The 22,847-nt window shown below is 39.6% G+C and overlaps 1 protein-coding gene across 1 annotated transcript; it reads right to left on the reverse strand.

Moving 5' to 3' along the window:
- Positions 1–538: 538 nt before the first annotated feature.
- Positions 539–21,625, reverse strand: LOC130182851 (hexokinase-2-like). The gene is made up of 11 exons (XM_056398023.1): positions 21,485–21,625; positions 18,366–18,461; positions 12,342–12,504; positions 11,182–11,330; positions 10,417–10,536; positions 10,200–10,295; positions 9,010–9,109; positions 7,040–7,223; positions 5,214–5,369; positions 4,416–4,649; positions 539–3,471 (listed from the first exon to the last, which is right to left on the reverse strand). The coding sequence occupies exons 2-11, from the start codon at positions 18,459–18,461 to the stop codon at positions 3,264–3,266; spliced, it is 1,506 nt and encodes a 501-aa protein (XP_056253998.1). The 5' UTR covers positions 21,485–21,625; the 3' UTR covers positions 539–3,263.
- Positions 21,626–22,847: the final 1,222 nt, after the last annotated feature.

Below are 22,847 nucleotides of genomic sequence, written 5' to 3' on the forward strand. Positions count from 1 at the left end.
AGGTTTAGTTGTTGTCTCACCAATATGTCTCCTAAAAATTGGCGGCAAACACTTGGGCTTGTAAACACATTACATCTTCTCAGCACCTTCATAATTCCTCTTTTAAACGCTGCATTGCGTGGTTTGTGTGCATTAATAAATATGACTCCGCTCTGGAGCCGAGCCGCTGGAGAGGCTTTTGACTTTCATCCCCCAAAATTACCCCCCTGTGTGGCGGGAGCAGGCTGCAGCAGACTGTCTGCAGCAGCACGGAGGTGTAGAAAAAAAAAAAAAAAACCACTCACACAGGCTTCAGGCTGCAGCTCCCATTCGTCCTCTGCATGTCAGTGAGAGCTGCAGCAACACAGCACAGACTGGCTCGTCTGCAGTGAACAACACACTGCATATACTGTACCTGCGTCACTGAAATATTGTCTCTTAGCTTTATTAAAATTCTGCTGAACTGAAGCTTATTGATGATATTTTCACCTAGATATAAAATAAATGAAGGATGATCAGGCCAGGAAGCACTGTAAAACCGCTTAGTGCTTATTAATAATTATAATATTCAACAAAACTTTATTTGTATAGCACCTTTTACACAAGAAACGCAGCTCAAAGTGCTTCAGATATTACACACACCAAATGCTTCTCATGAAAACGGACAGAACATCAATAACAGGGAGAGAATGCCATAATTAACATAACACCAACTCATGGTCTTGGAGGGTTTTGTTGGAGGAATATAGCACAATGTTTTGTGCCCCTAAAATTGAAATTTATTCAAAGAGATTAACAAACGAACAAAAAAACAACTTGTATCTAAAGTAACATAAACTAATATCCATTCATCAGTATCACCACTGACAATCAAGTCCCTTTAATTAAAACAGAAGCAGTAAAAGATTTATTGATTTTAAAAACTAAAAGACAGCCGTGGTGAGGAGGTTGAACAAAGTGATGAAGTCTTTTCCAGTATGTCTCTAATGGCTCATCAGTGAATCACCCCCTCCTCTTCCTCTGCTCCTCTCCCCCTCTGTCTGATTCATTATTTCATCATTTCTCATATATAAGATACAACAAGCAGATGATTAAGACAATTGAAATGTTCAACACGAGCAACAAACTGTGATTAAAGCCGCAGTGAGCTCTGGGTTGGCTGCTAGCATTAGTATGCTAATGTGTACCTGCTAAGATGCATGTTAACAACTACTGCGTGTTTATGTTAGAACAAGGACAATTTTCAAACTTAAAACTAAAATATGTTTTTGAGGGAACAGTAACCGAAGGTATTTGTATGTTTTATTATTGCTACAGAGCTAATGTTAGCATTAGCTGTTTACTTACCAGTCTAGAAGAAACGTTGTAAGTTCAGCATGAAACTTCATCCTTTTACACGCCCAGTGGTGGAAAGCAACCCTCTTGTTTTGCTTCTATTTCTATCACTTCTTTTCTTCTACTTAGGTTAGCACGCTAACCAGCTAGCCCCAGCCCAGTCAGCCCATCTCATCACTTTCTGATACCCAGTCACTGTAGCATCCAGGCTGCCATGAAGAAGTAGCTGCTCTGAAGACATATTCTAACCTCTTTTATTGTAAACACAACGATGGCTGAAGACTTGTAAGTAATCTGCTGTTAATGCTAACGTTGGCAATGTAGCAGTAGCAAAACCTTACAAATAGCTCCTTTAACGTAACGAGGAAATGTTGATTTATTGTCAAATCTATTTGTGAAGTCGTAAATACATTGATACGGAGGTTATAATACGTCCTCTGAGCAGCGCTACTTCTTCAGGGCTGATTGGAGGCTACAGTGACTCGCTATCGGAAAGTAATGAGATGGGCCTATGCTAGCTGGTTAGCATGCTAACTTCAGTAGAAGAAAAGACGTGATAGAGACAAGAGTTAACATCGGTGTGTTTTCCACCTCTGGAGACAGCTCTCTGTGAGTAAAGGAATTAAGTTTGATGCTGAACTCACAACGTTTCTTTACTACACTGGTAAGTAAACAGCTGTTAATGCTAACGTTAGCTATGTAGCAAGAGCAAAAAAACATAATCCAACCAGCGATAACATTGTCCCCACAACATAAGTGTTTTAGTAGCATATGAACCTCTTAAAGACGAGGTTACAGTACAGTCCATCACATTTATTTGGTCATTTTAGTCACTTTGCAGATTAATAAAACTCAATATACTCATCAATGTTTTATGTGGTGGAAGAGATATTCAGATTTTATTGAAGTAAAACTTGAAATACTGTACTGAAAAAATACTGTTATTTAAGTTCTGAATTCAAAAAGTGACATAAGGAAGAGAAAATACATGTTGTAAACCAAATAAAAAAAATATTCATTACACAGCAGAGGAAGAGGGGTATCAGTCTTTCATTGTAATGTTTACATGGCATTTTCATGTTGTAGCTGCTAGAAAAGAAGCTAGTTTGATTTATTTCATATATTTCTGGGTAGTAAAATCTGTAAAAACATCAAATTTCATTAACAAGTAACTAGTAACTATATAGAGTATGTCTGACAGATATTGTGAAGTATAAAGTACGATATTTGCCTCAGAAATTTAGTGGAGCAGAAGCATTAAGTACCAAACATCAGAAAAAACTCAAGTTAATAATAAGTAGGCTACATCAAAATTTTAAGTTGAGATATAACTTTGAAATTTCGATCCACCAAACTCTATATAAAGCTGCCAAATTAAAGCGATTCACACAGAAATATATCTTAATTATAATCCAATGATATAATATATAATATTTTAAAAGGGTCATTCTCGATTGATGGTACTTGAATTATATTTTTTGATAATAATTTTCTACTTTTATTAAAGTAAATTTCCATACAGGACATTCACTTATCCCAGAATATCTTTCACCACAATATTGATTTGTTCTAAGCAGCATTTTAAGGCTGTTGTTCAAGGCTAACTTTAATTTTAGAAACATTCTGTATCTTTTTGTATTTTGTCCAAATATTTTTGAAAGTGATCACGTTTTATTTCATATACAAACTTAACTTGCAAAATGATTTTATCTCCTGAATAAAGTACAATTTTGAATGTAACAGAGAACTTCTACAGTGTTTAATTGATTTATATACTGAAGTAAATGATCAGAGAACTTCTCTCATAGTTCATTATATTAAAAATTATATCTGTAAGAAAATATTTCAGGCTTTAAAAACAAAATAATGTTTCAAACTCCATGTTTGAAGGCTAAACTTCCATGTGCTCTGCCTCTGAGTGTTGTGGATCATCTGAATCCTCTCTACTCTTATTTATCTTCCTCCTCCTCCTCGTCCTCCTCCACCTCCTCATCCTCACCGTCACTGTCCTCTAACAGCCTGGACTGGAGAGCCAGCCGCTGAGCCACAGCCGTTACCATGGCAGCGCCCTTCCCACTGCCGTCCTCCGAGACCAGGAAGGAGATGCTACACTTGGGGACGAGGAGGCGCACCGTGTCCTGGAGCTCCTCGCTGAAACTACAGTGGTGGGGGGGGGGGGGGGGGGGGGGGGGTGTTGATGGAGGGATAGATGAGGAAGGAAAAAGTGGAAAGACAAAGAAAATATATAAATAAATGTTAGGAGTAGAATTTATTTCACAGTCACTCCCAATATCAGAGGAAAATTAAGTCACGCTTAGCCAGGTGGAGGGGGCGTGTCTGTGTTTGATTGACAGCAGGTGGAGGGGGCGTGTCTGTGATTGATTGACAGCAGGTGGAGGGGGCATGTCTTGAGTGACAGCAGCTAGAGGGGCGTGTCTGTGTTTTGATCCATGTTACAGTTGATTGGCTGTTTCAAAGTAAGTTCTCCATCTTTGTAGACATCTTCCTCACAGTGTACCGTCGAATTAAATGCAAATCTAGGGGGCGCTCTCATGACACCAAAAGATATGAAACACAGATTTCTGCCGTTTGGTGTCTGATACTTTCAGGACAGGTGATTAACAGAGCAGATGTGTGTGTTGCAGCTGATTAAAAAAAAAAAAAAAAAAAAAAAGAAAGCAACATCCGCTGCAAAAATGTGTTAATTGTCATCACACATGAAAGGAAACGATATTGAAGGAAAGAGAAGTGACGGGAATTTTATTTTTTCAACAAGCTGTTCTCCTCACAAAGGCAGGAAGTGTGTTAATGTGTCAACACCCAGCGCCGTCTCCTGCCTGTTCACAAAGACAGATGAATAAGATTTGTCGTCTCCCCCAAAATTAACTTGTAAAAACCAAGAATTCCTCCTGGTTCAATAGGTTTGGTTGTTTCCTCCAATGTCCGGCTCAAAGAGAGTTTGGCTTTTTTTTTTAGAAATGGATAAAATCTGGATATAAAAAGGTTTTTTTTTGTAACCGTGCTCTGACCCTCCAAATTCCTACATTAACCAATCACATTAAACCAAACGTCTTTTCCTTTCCCCTCGTATTCCCTCTTACTTGGGGTGTTTTCTGTAGACGGTCCCGTCCACGCCGACGGTGGTCTTCAGGTGATCCAGCCCTCGGTTGACACGGATTCGGTTGGCGATGGTTGCCAGGGCGGCGGCGCAGAGACGGGCGGAGCGCGAGGAAATGGTGTCGCAGACCAGACGCACCACGCGTACGTCGACCGGATCCCACTTCACACCCAACTCGGTCAGAATGTTCTGGCCATTTTCCAGACCGGTGCCCTCCCTGAACCAGAGACACAGACATATAGATATAATATAACCTTCATTTAATCAGATAATCTCCAAGTACAGCAGAGGGGAGACGTTCAGGTTTTAAAAATCCTCCATGTGGAAGATACAAGTGGTGGAAGGCCGTCTGCCCAGGTTCAGGCTTTACCTGAGGGGTAACTAGAGCTAATGAGGCCTGACATCTGCTCTGGTGAGCCGTGGTGTTAAATGTAAGAGGAGAAGTGATTTGCTGTGGCAGAAGACCTTTAGAGATGAAAATGATAGGATGTGGTTCTCTTCCTGTTGCTAGAGAGGAGCAGCGCAGGTTTTCTATGGATGAGTGCGATATTTATCTCCTGTGATTAGCACCATTTATTCCCAAACTTCAGTTTTGTGTCTGCTGTATTACCCAGTATTTACAAAGAATATGGGGCGGGTCTCAACATTTTTTGACATTTCTGTCTGTATCCTTTAAGCTAGTGTGTTCAAACTGTGATAAACCAGTTACAGGTGTCTGATATTGTGATTTAAATCACCACGACTTTGGAGCCTCCAGATGAAACAAAAGACAAACACTCACTCCTCGATCTCAGAGATGAACTTGGTCTCGAAACTGCCCGGGGTCAGCAGCGCCTCCGACGTCTGTCCGTTAAACAGCAGCTTGTCCTCCGTCAGCTTCACCAGCAGCAGTCGAACGATTTCTCCCAAATACATGCCGCTGATCATCTTCTCGAAGCTGCAGCAGAAATCGAGTGTTGTTTAATGCGGCTCTAAGTTTCTTAAGAGATGAATGAATTTAGCCGCTGTTTGGACGCCGGTGTCAACAATTTGTTTACATGTGAAACAAGCTGCTCATTAACTAAAACAAACTACATCACAGAAATGCAGGGCTCAAAATTATTAGCAACTTATCAGCTCCAAATGCATTTAGAGGATTATAAGTGCAACTATTGTTTTGTAATTAATAAAAGAATCTTCCAACCCGGCTTTTATTTGTATTACAACCGAGTGCGCCATTTGTATATTAAACATACAGTATGTGCAATGCTATCTGCCTTGTCCCAAAGTAGCAGCTATGATAAAGTATTTAGATTTACAGATCTTGTATATTCTTCCTCATTGCTGTTAATGCTGATTAAAAAAAAAGAAAGAAAAACAAAGTGGGGAGATGTGAGCATGTGGCGCCTCCAGTTTGAAGTATAAAATAATAAAACACTGAGAGGCTGGTACATGTTAGTGATATGCCTTGGGACTGAATCTGGGAATTTGTCCATGTTTAGTTTGATCACAAAAAAGTGGGCGAGACGTTCATAAAAAAATCAGTCTTTAAAAACAGAAGTAAATATCTGAAACACTTTGTAGTTTCGCTGTTTATTCAGAGGGAACTCTTGCAGCTCTTTTATGTTTTCCTTTTTGATTTTCTTTTACTGGAAGTGTTTTCTGAGCAGTTCATCAGAAGAGGACCCCGACTGTGAATGTGTCGAAACCTAAAATCTGGTATCACACGCTGCTGTCGGTCGGTCGGTCGGTTCACCACTTTGATCCAGACGCAAATATCTCAACGACTATCAGATGAATTGTGATGACGTTTTGTGCAGATATTCATCATCTCTGTCCTACTGACTCTGGAGCCTCTGACTCCTCCTCTAGCGCCACCAGGAGGTCGACATTTTAACATTTTATGACCAAATATCTGCAGCAGGACTTTGTGTATAGTGCTAATTAGCAAATGTTAGCTTGCTACCACATGTTAAACTAAGATGGTGACAGCGGTAAACATCACTCCTGCTTCTAACATTGTCACTGTGAGCATGTTAGCTTAGCAAATGTTAGCATGCTAACACACGCTAAACTAAGATGGTGACATTACTCCTGCATTTAGCATTGTCACTGCGAGCATGTTAGCATGCTAACACACACTAAACTAAGATGGTGACAGAGGTAAACATTACTCCTGCTTTCAACATTGTCGCTGCGAGTGTGTTAGCATGTGGATATTAGCATTTAGCTCAAGCAGGTAGACTCCAAAGCCCCATTCAGACTATATTTATGTCTCTAGAGGAGGTGAGGTGATTTGAGCATCACCTGCTCTGGTCAGGGACTTCCTGTCAACTTCCTGGTAATTTTTCACCCCCACCCCAGTAATAATTACAGCCATAATGACCTCCAGTTTTTTTTTTATGGACTGGATGCTCCCCTCTGTAATTTAAATCTCCTTCAGAGCCACATCTTTGTATTTTAAAGTGGACCTCTGAGGTTCTCTGTGTGAAGAGCTGCTCATTTGAAAATGGAGGAAGCAGCAAATCCTTATATTTTAGAAGCTGGAACCAGATAATACTTTATGTCAATATTCTGTGGATATATATTGACGAATTGTTTGATTGGACTAATGATTCTCATACGTACGTGTGGACGCCGGGGTTGATGGACGTCTGGTCCACCACCACGTCAAACTCCGTCTGGATGTCCCTCAGGGAGCCGTCGTCTCCGAAGCCGCCCCACTCTGTGTTGATGCACATGCGCCCGGCCTCGCCCTCCACCCGCTTCACGTTCTTCATCTCCTCCATGTAGCAGGCGTTGGTTCCCGTGCCTGAAGAGGAAGAGAAGCATGACAGGAGATGAAGATGATTAGATTTCTTTTGTAGACAGACTTTTGTTTTCAGCTCTCAGCTGCCATCTTGGCCTGGGGTCCAACCTGAAAGTGACATATTCTACATATTCTTTCAAGATCTTAAATAAGACTAAAGAATATTTATGTTACACAATGTGCTTGGAAGTTTAGCTCAGCATCCAGTCTAACTGTGTATGACATGTGGGTGTGACAATTAATAACTATTATGAAGACTCACTTTTTAAGCAGCAGTTTTACTTTTCTTCACATTCCAATCTGCTTTACAACAACAGCACTTCCTGTTTCCAAGTCACATGTTGCAAAACTATCCAATCAGAGGCTAGAAGGACTTAGCCTGAGGAAAACTACAGAGATTGACTCAGGAGGGTTACTAAAACTGTTTTTAAAGATGCAGATGTCAAAATTTAAACTTGTAAATATGTAAACAATAATTGTGTAAAGATAATTAACCGTATAAATGAAAATAAACTCAAATATAAAGTATGAATTAACACACTAGTCTGTGCTGCTTCATTGTTAATCAGGAGCTGTGGTTAATTCATTTCACAGATACTGATAAACAAATCAATACCTAATTAATATAGTGTCTGCCAGTCTAATAAGACCTGATCTCTCTGAGGTTACACAGTGTGAGGCAGCAGTGACCAATTAAAAATCCTAGCTGTGGGATTATTTACAAATTTAAACAAGCACCTAATGTGACCAGTGGAGGAAAGTAACTCAAAGACAAATAATACGATGCTTTATTATGAAGTAAAATACCCGCAGACACACATACTGTAGGTGTGGTGTAATTACCAGAGGGAGACCGAGCTCTCAAGCCAAACTAATTATAGCAGCATCATCCTCATTATGTTTAATGTGGCCAGACTGTCAAGAAGCCTCTGCTGTTCACCAGGTAAAACACATCATGTCTGTTAGGGAGGAAATAATATGTTCTATAAGGCTCAGTTACTCGTCAGAAGACGCTGTTTTCCATGACAAGCTGCCCGAGAGAAGAACAGCCCCCTGGGTAATGTGGGTTTCCAACAATACCAGTTACTGTATCTGCAAAGTTTCCTTTAAAGGTTATATCAGCTAGAAAATGTTTTCACGGTGGAGACTCGTGTTGCGTAATACTGATGGTTACTATTATTATGTCCACCCCAATCATATCAGTTTGGGAAGGTTAAATAATAATAAAAACGTCACTCTGTATGATGTAATACAGGTCAACAGCAGTACAAACTACCTCCTCCCCCTAAATGATCACACAGTGAATCAACGTCTCTGAGACAAACTTTCACCATCCAGGATTTATTTATTTATTACACAACTGTTTTATTAGACTGAGTTTGTTTTAGCCGGATGTTCTTTATAAAGTGGACACGGAGAGAATATCTAACACCATAACCTCACAGACACATTGTGACTGTACAGTGAGTTTTTGTCTCTTTGTGGTTGTTTTGTGAGTCTTTGTGGTAAATTTGTGTCTCTTCATACAGAGGTTCCTGGCTGGCCTGTTCAGAAATCTAATGAGCCAACTGCCCCTCTGACTCTGGTGGGGGGGGGGCAGATTTTATGGGGGTCCTGTACCTGGAAATGAGCCCCACCCCCACCCCACCCCCTCTGTATACAGTTTACATTATACAGCAGATCCCCCCCCCCCCAGCCAGTGAAACACTAATAGGCAGCAGAGTCAGATTCACAGCGGGCTTATCTGAGGACGTCCTGAAGCTCTTTACTCATTAAAATGTATTGTTACCTATGATCATGCCGATCTCACAGCTCTGGTCCCTGTATCCACAGCTCATCATCGTGCCCACCGTGTCGTTCACCATGGCAACCGAGCCTATATCGTAGTCCTGCCGAGAGAGAGAGAGAGACAGAGAGACAGAGAGAGAGAGAGAGAGAGAGAGAGAGAGAGAGACGGACAGACAGGTGTGTTTATGTCCTTCCTATTTATAATCTGACTACCAAATAACCTGCACACCTACACACACACACACACACACATCAGGCTACATCCGTCTCATAAAGAGAAAGTGTCACCGAGCTTTTCATCTGAGTCTGAGAGAGGGAACAAAGAGGGAGGAGATGGAGAACAACCTCCACAAACAGCGTCGAGTCAGAGTCACATTTAGAAATGTCGCTTCAAAGACACACGGGAACTTTTGCACAATTACACTTACAACACCGAGGAGTCACCTTTGTAAAAAAACCAGACAGACAGTTTCTTCATGTTATTAGTCGTTCACTTGTCACTCCTTAGTCACTCAGTGATAAATCCATCAGAGAAGATTCAGATACTTTACCACAATGTAAAAACTCTCATGCATGTTAAGTTTTACCGACTGGGCAAAGTGTGTAGTGATTTAATTAACTTGCGCAACTCTCTGGCACTGATGCACAATCGAAAATAAAATGAGGGTCCAGCTTTAATACGCAGAATATTTCAGTTGATATTATTCATGAAAATAACCTTTGAATTATTTTCTAACTTAAAATAACTTGCAAAATGGAGGACAGGTGGTATGATTAGGTTAGTTTAGCCCCTTAGTGGGTTAGTCTGGTCGTGACTCTCGGAGTGGTTTGATGCAGTGGTGATTAATGATTATTTTCAAAATCAACTGATCAGCCTGTTATTCTCTTGATGAATCAGTTAAGCCTTTTTTCTATGAAATGTCAGAGGATAATGAAAAATATCTTATTTATAATTTCGCAAAGTGAAAAATCTTGTTTTAAAGATGTTCAGTTTACAGTGATTTAAAACAGAAGGAAACATCAAACTCTCTAAAATTTGAGAAGCTGGAACCAGGCGAGGAAAACTATCAATCAAATCATTGAGGAATTCATTTTCCCTCAACCCCTCAAACCATTTAACCGACTCGCGGTTTCACCTCTCAACGTGACATATTTTATCTTGTGTTGACCATCTCTTTGATAAAGACTGACCCCTCTCCTGCGAATGGCCTCTTTCAGCAGCTGCACCACGTCTCTTCCCTCCACTCCGGAGCAGTTGAAGCCTTTGGTCCAGCGGATCAGGATGCTCTGTGGAGAGAGAAGTTTAAAGGTGGAAATTTAATAACCAGTTTGTTTTTGAAGAACACTTACTGTGTGTGTGTGTGTGTGTGTGTGTGTGTGTGTGTGTGTGTGTGTGTGTGTGAGAGACCTTGTCGATTTCTTTCTGTTCGCAGGGGAAGGAGAAGGTGAAGCCCAGGGGGAGAGTTTGTCCCTTCAGGTCCTGAGAGTCGAGGAATTCGCTGAGACAGGCCGCGATGTGGTCGAACAGCTGGACAGACAGACAGATGTTTTACACTTAAACATCTGTAACACCTCAGAAGTTAAATAGTTAAAGGAAGCTCACAACTGTTTGGTACTACATAGTTTTTTTTTGGGCAGCACCAGAAACCTCTTCCTCTCTTTTACTTTTAACTCTGGGAAACTTTTTAGAACAGTAGTAAAACTTTTGTAATTCTAAATATTTTCAAGAGGTTAATTTATTAAATTCAATTTTAAGTAATATGTTTAATAAAACAGTGGGGATTATAGTGCAGTCATAAAGCCTAACACTGTTGATGCAGCAGAATCAGAGATATCCTCTTTTTTTATTCCACACATTCCTCTTTTCTTGTCAGAACCTGGCGCCTACATTACCCACAATGCAAGTCAACTTCCGATAGGTCTGTCTTAGGTGTCATTCTCGTGGACACGATATCTCAGTAATGCCTCGGCGGAACTTCATCTAAATCGGCACAAACATTCACTTGGACTCAAGGATGAACTGATAAGATTTTGGTGCTCAAAAGTCAAAGTCACGGTGACATCACAAAACACTTTTTAGCCATTACTCAAGATTTCACACAAATATTTAACATTTTATGCGACTCTGGATGAACAGGGATGTAATATATACTATAAATGCCTCCTGTGTCACCTGTTCTCCAGTCCCCAGCATGATCTCCTGAGGGATGGCACAGATCTTACTGTCCATCTTCAGCACCCTCTGCTGCTCCTCCACCACACGGACGTGAAGCACACGGAAGTTTGTTCCACCCAGATCCAACGCCAGGTAGTCGCCCTTCTCTGCCGGGAGGAACAAACAACAAACAACAACATCAGCTGATCGAGGGCGAAACGTTTGGTTTCAGAAATTTATACAAAAAATAAAAGTGGCTATTGGTGGTTAAAAGAATAAAAATACTGTGTGTAGTTAATGCTCTAACTCTTTTTTAGCTTCACCTAAACAGGAAGTGTCGGATCATTTAAAATCTATAATGTTGTTTTTTGAGTTTTACTGTTTTATCTTTGACTGATGTTCAAATGAAGCAGAAATAAAAACATGGGATTAGAGTTTTATTGTAACCCAAGATGCTGTTGTGGAATTTTCTGTATAAGATTGTAAATGAATAAAGGGCAAAATAAAACGCAGAGAGCGATGATGTCTTTGGAGTTAAATGAGATTGTGCAACAGGCGTTAAAGACGCCACAAGATACAACAACTCAAGTCTGGTCCTGTGTGTAGCGTTCAATTGTCCGTGGTACATCTGTGTTACAAAGTGTTTCTAACACACACGCACACGCACACACACACACATATACACACACACACACACACACACACTCACACACACACACACACACACACACACACGAAGACACATTGCCCGTCTCTAAGAGTCTCTATGTTCTGTCCTTGAACACTGATTTTCTTTTGAGATAACACCCTCCTGCATATTTTTTCCCAGAAATGATTATAAAACTTGTAGAAAATGTTGCTGCACATGAAGTTTACACAACCAGAGTTTGATATAAATGATAATTTACATAGTAAAAATTTAAAAGTATTCAAGATATCATGTAGAAGCTGTCAATTACGATGCACAATCATGTTTCTTTAAAAACTCATTAAGCAGTGCATTTAATCAACTCAAGTCAAAACATTTAAATCAGAGGAACTATATATATATACCGTATATATATATATATATATATATATATATATATATATATAAATCCTACTGTATATATTTCAGTTAATGATAAAACATTAGTTGCTTCCTGCCTGATGTTTCAGAGAGCAGGTAACGTCCTTACCTGTCCCGTCTGGCGTGGCCCGGACGAAGGTGGGCAGCATCTTGACGGCCGCCCTGTGATGCGAGTGTTTCCCTAAACCTCGGATCAGGTCCCTCTTCAGCCGAGCAGAAACCTCCTTCAGCTTCTCCTGGGGCAGATGGAAAAGCTCCAGGTACTTCTCCACCTGCACAGGAAAACAATATACATGTCATTTAAAATTAACTTCCTGACATGAATGTATCTGTGCAATTATTTGTTTTATTTAATGTTTTTTATTCTTTGGATTAAAATAACAAACTTGTCGTCAGATAAATATGAATGTTGTTATATTTTTGCTTTAGATTGTCACATAATAAAAGCACAAACATGACTTGAGCCTTGAGAGAAAAACCAAACAGTGAAGGCGACAGAAGAGAGTTCACATCTTTATCCACAAGATGGCAGCGTTCCCTCACAGTCTGCACACACTGACCAGTTTAAACCAGCGTTTCCTCACAGTGTGGTCGGGGTTAGTCGACGAGACTTACGGCTGTGGTCGGGTATGAAAGGGAAAAATACAAATCAATGGAGAAACAGACTGAACAGACGGTTTGTCACGTGGTATTTCTAGGAATTTGTGGCCATTTAATTTACAAAACTGATGAGAATAAAATGAGAAAATGAGCAGTGGACTGTTTATATGTGCAGCTTTTACTTCTGCAGGAGCTGGAACAGAAGAGGTGGAGTAATCTGAACCAAGTCATTATTTCTTTAAAACAATAAAAAATCAAGTTGGATTTAAAGTTGGATAAAGGCTTTTGATGTCGTTCTCCCTTGTTGACAAACGGCCAGAACGTGTGGGACCTGGACCTCGAATCCAGATGTTCTTGGTCTTTCTTTGGTTAATAACAAGTAAAAGTACTGAACTGAAATTCATCTCAGTAGATAATTGCTCAAAGAAAAAAGAGGGGTTTCCTCTGCAGTGGGCCGAGAGACGCTTTTAAAGAAGAGTAAAAAATGAGTAAAAATGATGTTTTGACTCAAATTTAAAGCTCTGGTTCTTGGCAATAACAAACAATATCAACACAGGTGTGAGAGAATGAGTTTGTCTTTTGACTTTCAGTCTTCTATCACAGCTTATTGCACAATTTTAACAATACACTGAACTTTATGATATCTAATGATCATATATCAAATATTGGTCATATAATTTTAGATTTGTTCATTAAAGTTAAAGTTGGACATTTTGTGTGAAAAGCTTAATTCCTCACAGTCAGAGTTGCAGATGTTCAGGTTGATATCCTCATTTCTTCACATTAAATATGAAGCTATAGCCCACAGCTAAGGTTAGCTTAGCTTAGCATAGCATAATCACTGGAAACAGAGGAGAAACAGCTAGCTTGGTTTTGTTTAACGTCAAAACAACTGTTTGTTCATTTGTTTATCACCATTCGGTTGTTGGTTATGTGCTGAACCATTCCTTGGCTCTGAGCAGCTGCTACCTTAACCAGCTGTTTGCAGCTGGAACAGCAGCTCAATATGAATTCAAAGACCTCCAGAGCGCGAGGCTCCTGAAATGTGTCAGGGGCAGAGTCTGCAGGAAGAGGCCTGGCTGGTACAGCCTGTTATGATCCTCTGGAGATGGCAGCAACTATTCACATTTCTCTTCCTGTTTTCCCGCTTCTTTCAGAGCTGGAAAAACACAGCACGGGTTTTTGAAGGCTGTGATGATCAAACTGTCTCTACATTCACAGGTAGCTCAGCACAGGACGGGCGTTCAGGGTGCGATCACAGCTACACGTTCAACAACAAACCTGTCGTAGGAAAGTTTTTGCATTTTTGTTTAGGTTCACATTCTGACTGATTAGCAGTGAGTCAGAGGTTCAGAGTGTTGCAACTGTGCACAGGAAGATGTTGTCATGGACGGAGTGCCATGTGTTTCTCGTTGTTGTGTTTTATACTACCCCTCCCCCTATGCTTCTACCACCACCCCCCCTCCTGCAGCGGGTGGTGGCTGTTTCCACATGTTCATCAGGGTCTGGAGCACAAAGTCGTCTGCAGCAGATTCCTGTTATAGTTTTTGTCCCTCATGTCCCCCATTGTTTGGACCCCAATGCAAAGGGCCTAATTCACTTATATATTACTACACTATTATATTACTACATACAATGTAAGATTCTACATCGCATTCATTATACTAATGTTAGACCAGCAAACACATTTCCTGGCACAAGCGACGCACTTTTCCTTTCCATCTTTTATTTATTTAGTTATTAAAATGTTTCTAATCATTATTTTGTTTTGTTTTAACTTCAATAAATATTTTTAAAGATTAAAGTAGAGTTTTTCTTTGTTTGAGTTTTTATCAGTTCAACATAAGTGATTTCCTCTATAAACTTGTGGTTTTATTTCAACAGTTTGAAGCACAAAGAGGTAAAATTACACAATAATCAGAGAAAAATCCAAAAACTGAGAGAAATTGTTGATCAGAATTCATTTTTTCTTCTTTCTCCTCCCACGAATCATCTGACGACCCCTCAGATTTATCTGGTGACCCCCCCCCCCCCCGGTCGGGAACCACTGTATTAAATTAACAAAATGTCTATGACGTAGTTAAAGCAGCTCCACCTGGAGATGTACCTGGAGAGTATTTCTACAGTGTCGTACTGGTACTGAGCACTTTGGTTCAGAGCAGTGGAGGGTAAGTGAGGGCAGGGGACAAAACGAATCACCCCCAGATGATGATGTGCTGCTTCCTGCACTGTCTCTACGGACTGCCTTTGTTGTATTGTCCTTATTGCCCCCCCCCTCCCCCCCCCGACAAAATGAATTTCCCTTTTGGATGAACGTGAACTCACATTTGACACTTCCGCGGCTCAAACCGCAGCCATGAGACTGAACTGTGATATGAAACTAAGCTCCGCTGCAGACGGACACATCACACTTGCAGTTTAATATAAACTTTGTTCCGTGTTTTCGCTCGGTGTGACCTCTGCATCGCCCTCCCGTCAGCTGACCCGTGCAGCGTGAGCAGGTTCTGGCCGTACAGATAAAAAGTTGCAGTGCGAGTTAAAACAACGTATATGTACAGATTAATGAAGCGGAGACAAAGACTGACGACTGACGAGAAAGGAACAAACACTTGTGTTTCAGTTTTCTGAACCTTTCTTGACCTTGTTTACTGTAAAACGCTGTGACCTGTGTTTGTTTGCAGCCGGAACAACAACGACAAGACTTCAGTCAGATGTTGCCTCGGCGCCAAATGCACTCATATTGAATTATTATTATTAAGTTCAATATTTATATAGTTATCTCCAAATGTACAGCAACAAAACAGCTCGGCTGATATTTGCTTTTTCTTATTTATCAGATGTGACATACGACATGTACAGTACAGCTGAGGCTGATGGGATATCACCAGCCTTGCACCTTTGTCACCTGAGTTTCAACACATTGAAACATGGATGAGCAGAAACTGTGTCCCTGAACACACCACAACAGGTGTTTATACACAGAGTATGACGGGGAATGTTTTCTTTAGCTAGCGTCTCTCACCATCACACACGTTCTTTACTATAAGAGTCTGACAGACGAGTTTCAACAACCTGCTGCCGAAAAATATGGTTATATGAGGATATTATCAAAGAGACACTGTGTGTAATAAATGGTAAAGGTGTCACTTGATCTGATGATCGGCTTATTACTGGTCTGTCACCAGTGCCTCGCAGAAGGCGACAGGGTTATTATTAGTATCATGGACGGACCAGAGCCTCTGTATAAAGTGACCTTTTACATCTCTTGATAGAAAGTTAATCAAACGACCACAAAGAGACAAAAATCACCAGAAAGAGACGAAAAGCATCTTCAGAAATGAGAAAAACAATATGGCTGCCTCCTAAAAGTCGAGATTCAACTCAGATTTTCACATCTTCAGCTCACATCAAGAGCACGGCAGCTGTAAACTTTACAAACCAAGTCTAAGGTGGAAACAGACGGCAGCTCGACACTCTGATTCCATTATTTACGGATCATTTTATTTTGAAAAATATTTTCTCTGATTTGCTGATTTGTCATTTTTGCTTGTGACTTTTTCTGTTTTTCACCGCCCATTAAGCTTTTCATATGAAATGTACTACATAAATTAAGTTTATTAAGCATTATTATCATTGTTATTGCACTAATGTGTGATTCTTAAAGTATATATATTTATTTTATGCCTTTATTCGACAGGACAGTAGAGAGACAGGAAATGGGGAGGCAGAGAGGGGGAATGACATGCAGTAAAGACCGTCTAATGCGGGACTCGAACCGGGGCCGACTGCAGCCTCTACACGTGGGGCGCCTGCTTAGACCACTACGCTACACGACGCCCTTAATGTGTGATTCTTCCCAGTAGTTTTTGAATTAAGCCTTATTATAAAACCAGGATCAGGATCAGGACTGGTGTCTGGATGTTTGCAGACACTGACAAAGTGTTGATACACACACACACTCCTCCTCTCTTTGTCTTCCTCCTCCTCCTCCTCCTCTTCTTCTTCTTCTCTTTCATGACCTGCAGTATTTTTCCACAGACGTGTTTGTTCCCTCAGCCTCATTTTTATTCGCTCTGTTTCTCAATAAATCCTGCCTGTACATGCTCATTCCTGCTTTCACGTCAGCGGAGGTGTGGCCGACTTCATTCCTGCATCATGACACTGAACTATTAAAATGCTTATTTTAAACTGCGAGGGCTCATCCTGCAACATATGATATATATCTGAGTAAATGTCTAAGAGCAACAATAAATAAAGGTTAATCTTTAAGTTAAAAGAAGGCTGTGGGTCAGTACCAGAGTTAGCACTGAGTTAAACAGCTGAGCCAAACTACAGCTCAGTCAGACAGGATTAGAGCTGCAACAATTAGTTAATTAATCAGTAAGACAATCAGCAGAAAATTAATTGGCAACTATTTTGATCATTTAATTACTGTTTTAGTCATTTTTAAAGTATTTTTCACCATTTTCTGGATTAAACAATCAATAGAATAATGGAATAATCACAGAAATAATTAGCAGATTAATGGATAATGAAAGTAAAAATTGTTGCAGGCCCAGATGGGATTAATGTTACAGGGGGGAAGTGGAAAATTAAGGATTCAAAGTGCTCCTCATGTGAACTCACAGACATAAAATATATCGATAACATTCAGAGTGAATGACACTTCCTGAGGATATCATTATCTCTGAACAATAAACGTAAATCCACTTTGCAGAACTCCCCTGATAATCACCATCTTTTAAGTTGTCTTCAGTATTAAATGAATGCAGTGGTAGTCATCTGCAAACAGGAGCTGCTAATATCTAATTCGGCAAACTAGGGGCTGAATATAAAATGGCTCGAATCTGTAGCTGATCACGTCATTATTTCTGTCAAACACCATGCTGCTTGTCACGAACACACCAGTGACTGAGTGCAGTAACATCTTAAAAAAACCTCCCTCATGTTTGCATCATGTTTGACTACGAGAAACCTGCAGGAGGTTTTCTAGGAATAAAGAGGAGTGTTGGGTTGGGTTGGCTGTGACTCCTCCATCCTCCATTACAAAATTAAGGAAATGAAATCATGACTCATCTAATTGCTGAAAATCCTTCCAGCAGCAAAGCACCTTTTTACACTGATAATATCTGTTCTATTCAACAAGAGCAGGAGGAGGTGTGAAATATCATTTACTGCATGAAATACCACAGAAGTATGTGGTTGGGAAATGTTATCAACTAACACTAAAAAATCTCAAAAATACATCTAAAGAATATATTGAGATGGTTCTCTGCAGTAATAGAGTGTACATTATTAATTAATACACTGTCCATTCAGAGTAATAAATCAATCAAATATGAAATAATACTGATAAATAGCTGCTATTTATTTGCTACGCATGTCACCCGGTCTGAAAGAGACTTCGTGGTCGTTTTTGCATCTCTTTGTGATCGCTTGACTTTTTTATTCCTCCCCAACAAAAAAATGTTAATAGTCACTTCATACAGAAGGTTTCAACCTAGGAAGTATGTCCTCTTCAGGTGATACGTACCTTACTGAGCCTGTCCGGAGGGATGCCGTCCACGTGCAGGTTCACGGTCTCTCCACTCATTTTAGGCTTCTTGCCGTTTGCCGCTGCGTTGCTCATCTGGACAAAGGAGGTTAAAAGCGTCAATTCACCCAAATTAGAAAAAACATTTTGTCATATCCGTCGTGACATAAAGCCAAGGTCTCAAAAAAAATACAATTTTGACCTGCTGGTGGCGCTACAGGTGGGTTCAGAGTCATTGGGGTTCATCCTCTGGGGAACAAGAATGTCTGTACAAAATTTCATAGCAATCCGTAAAGTAGTTGTTGATGTGTGCTGTTGTTGATGTGAGTTGTTTGATATGAGCTATGATGCTAGCATGGCTAATAAAAACTGAAAGACACAGGGTCCCTGTTACAACTAAACTGTACCAAAAGTAAAATTCTTGTCCACAGGAAAGTCTGTATTGTGGTAAAAAAAAATAAACATGTCCTCTGTAGTTCATCTGTGCGCTCAGTCAGTCACAGTGTGGGTTAAATACGGCTAAATACACACACTGCTTAGCTTGTAGCTTGTGTGGTGAGATGCTAATGCTGAATCTGTAGATGACAGGAGGTTAAAGTTTAATTTATAAAACTGGAACATGATATTAGAGTTTTCTATTCTAAAGCTGGTATCTTTTTAGGTTCTACAGTCCTGACAAAAGTTAGCATTTTAACAAAAAGTATTTTGTTAGCATTTGACCAGTCGTAGCAACAGACTTGCTAGCTAGCAAAACCTCTAGGTAATGTAGCTTAGCTGCTAAACATAAACGCAGACAAATATCTGTAAAGTAGTAAAGCTAGACTAAACACTTTTGTTTATCAGTTACATGATCCCAAAATATGTTTCTCTAGCTGTAGTACTACCTTTAATTTATTGAGTTAAAGCTGAATATAATGTATTTTGGATTGCTAAAAAGCTAAAATGTTAGCTACAGGAAAAGCAGTGTCTTGTTTGAAGCGTAGTTTCACAGACCTTGATATATGAACAGTTTCTGAGCAGGTTGGTGAAAATATTTCTCAATTTTCTGTCACACTTGCAGCAAACTGGTTTTATGTATTAGATATATATATACATAGGCTATATGTTTCTTCTGGCTGCAAACACTTAACAGTAAAATAAAACTACATTACAACATGCTCCTCTTGTGTGTGACCTGCTCAACTTACCAGCGACATGGTCCATAAATGATCTGTTTGGCAAGTTACAAGTTAAACTTTCAATTAACCAATAAAACAGTGATGATGTGATATTGACAGTAATAAAGTCACATGGCAAGTAGTCTGTTGACTCATTTTATAGACGCTTTGTGGTCTGTCATGATGCTCAAATATTTGTTATTGTTCACTAGCAGTGTACAATCTCACCTTTCATCAATATTTGCTATCGAGCCTCAATTTACATCTTTTCCATTATCCTTGCTAGCAGATAGCAATGTTGGTCAGTTTACCACTTGGTTCAGACTTAAATATCTCAACAAATATAGAATCGATTATTGTGAAATTTTGTACAGATATTAATTTTCCCTAGAGGAAGAATCCTAATAACTTTGGTGAACCTCTGACTTTTCCTGTAGCGCCACCAGCAGGTTAAAATGTTTGAAATGTCTCGACAGCTACTGCAAGGAAATTTGATTAAATCTTAACTAGTCAATTCTTTGGTTTATGACCAAAATACTTCCAAAACAAATTAGCTAATTAGCACTAATTAACATGTTTTAGTGCTAATGATCTACTGTTATAGCACTAAACACAAGGGTTAAATTATTTATTTCAATTGTAAATTTGACTGACACTGCTTGACGATGACTCTGTGTAAAAATCTAGTTTTAAGACCTGGACTGTTTTAGTTAATTTTGTGGTTGTTCCATATGAGAACTCCAACAATTATTCTCATTATTAATAGATCTGACAATTATTTTCTTTAATAATTGACTGGTGTTTAAATTTAGCTAGAGTGGAAGAAAATTGTGAACAAATAACAAGACAGTGATTATGAATAAAAAGTCTGTTTAATTCGTAAGTCAAAAATAAATTTATCATCAAGGATTTATATTTTATCTTTCACCTCAGTCAAAAATTTCACTTTTAGTCTTTTAATTTGACGAGTTCAGATCTCTGCAACACTGAAAATCCCCCGAGGAAACACGGAGGCTGTGACACCTGAAGCTCCAGCTGATGACAACACTCAGGAAAAAAGTTTTGTTGTACTTTTGGGTGGAGTGTCCCTTTAAGATCAAATTACAGGAACGACTGGTGGCTCTTTAACTCCGCCTTTTGAACTCAACCAATAAGAAAGAAAAGTTTCCAGGACTAAATACTGCCCCCATCATCACACTGCAATGAAAACCTGCAACACTCACTCTTCTCGCACCTGGATGTCGCACACACAGGTTGTGTTTCAGCCACGCCCCGGCAGACACACCTCAGGACGGACACAGTTTGCAACAGTTTGGTATTTGGCTCATTTATAAGAATTTATTTATTTTCTCGCCCAGATCAGACTCAAAGTCTTTTAAAGTATCAGACTGGTTTAAAAACAACTCCAACGTGCAGGATTATCACATCCAGAATCTGATCTGTCACCTGAAACCAAGTCTGGCTCTTCGCTGGGCCTCTACAGGAGCAGCAGCCACAGGCTTTTGACAAGTCTGACCCATTTAAAAAGTTTCATCAGATCATGTCAGGTGGATCTGATCTACCTGGAGGCGACAGAAAACACACCAGACCAGTCGGTTCATGAGCTGACAAAAGATCCTGAGATGTTCAAACGCCTGACATGCCAGCGTGACGTCTATAGTCCAGTGTGTGAGATAATCATGAGCACAGCAGCTGAGGGTTCAAATCTGGGGTTCAGGGGCCGCTCTGGGGCCCTTTAAAGAGGAAGCTGAGGGTCCCTGGGTGAAAAGTAGGAGTCGATTGATGAGAACTAGTTTTACTTTTAAAAGCTTCACTGAAACGTATTGGACACAACAGGAAAAGAAAAGCTCGACAATAATCAAACAGCTGATCAACATGTAAAAATAAAAACTGGCTGCACATTTAAAAAAAGAAAAAAGAAAAAAAGAAGCTGCAAAACCAGAGAAAAGTAAAGTTACTCACCTCTCCTTCCCGCGCTGCTCGAACTGACAGCAGTCAACTTCCTCACTGACTGAGACGGAGTGAGAGAGCTCAGTCCGGGACCGTGTTTAACACCCACCTCATCTGAGGACGAGGGATTAATGTCGCAACATGTGGAGACGCGCGCTGTTCGCTTCTCTGCGCGGAAAGACGCGGAACGACGCGGAACGACGCGGAGGATGCGGTGGATGCGGCGGCGCGGATAGAAACAGCTGATTTCACGTTTCAGAGAGGACACCGGGCTGTGGAGACGGTGAAGCGGAGGGAAACCTCGGCAGGACCACATTCACCTTAAATTAATCGTCACTACAGTTGATTTAAAATTAATTTAATGCTGCTAAATTAATAAAACTATGGTCACATGTTTTGACGCACTGCCCACGTGACGGTTTTATCCCGCAGAACTATCTAAACATCTCAAATAATCAAATTTAATAGGCTACTTTTTATAATTACACTTTTACCAGTCAAAGAATGACGGAAACCACAAGGGACAAAAAAATTACTGACATCTTTAACACATATACGTCAGACCTTCTCAGTTGTAAATAAATAATATTTGTGATATCATTAATAAATTCATTAATGTGACCTGGAAAACTGGTGTAAATTAACAATTTAAAAACAATTATTTTAATGATTAATTATGAGCTAAGGAGCTTCCTCTGTGAGTTATGACATTTCATCCTCTGGGGATCATGAATGTCTGCACAAAGTTTCATTTAAGCACTTTCAGTTTTCGATTTTTTTGTTTTTAACTTCAAATATTTATGAAAACATGTTCTAATTTTGAGTATTTTGAATATTGACTGATGGACAAACAGGTCAGGTCATGTTTATTTACTGTATCTGGTTCTAATAAAGTTTTCATTGTATTGAGCTAAAATAAATGTGTGTTTTTTGTCAACAACGTGATTTTAGTCTCTAAATCAAGCAAACACAGGTGAGAAAACATCTCACAGGGTGGTTTGATTAGCTATTCTGGACTTTCAGTCACATCACATGATCTTCATCAGCAGATGGACAAGCTCAGATCAACTCAATCTGCTGAAAAAGATGTGGGATTTTTCCTGGAAAATTAAGTTTAAAGGAAAAATATAAATCTTTATTTCCTTTTACAAACCATTTAAATTATTTAAATGACTATTATTTACTGTATTCGTTTTTCTGTAGTCATTTTCCCTCGAAGTGAAATCTTAAAGCTAGAGCACACCCAGTTTCCATCCAAGTTTAATTTTAATAGTAATAATTGTATTTATTTATAACATTTTAATCAAATTTCAAGAAAATTGGCAAAAGAAAACTTGGGTTTGTTGTGTGAATACGAGTTGACCGGTTGATAAAG

Source organism: Seriola aureovittata, chromosome 15 (genome assembly GCF_021018895.1).
Source record: "Seriola aureovittata isolate HTS-2021-v1 ecotype China chromosome 15, ASM2101889v1, whole genome shotgun sequence".
Lineage (NCBI taxonomy): Eukaryota > Metazoa > Chordata > Actinopteri > Carangiformes > Carangidae > Seriola > Seriola aureovittata.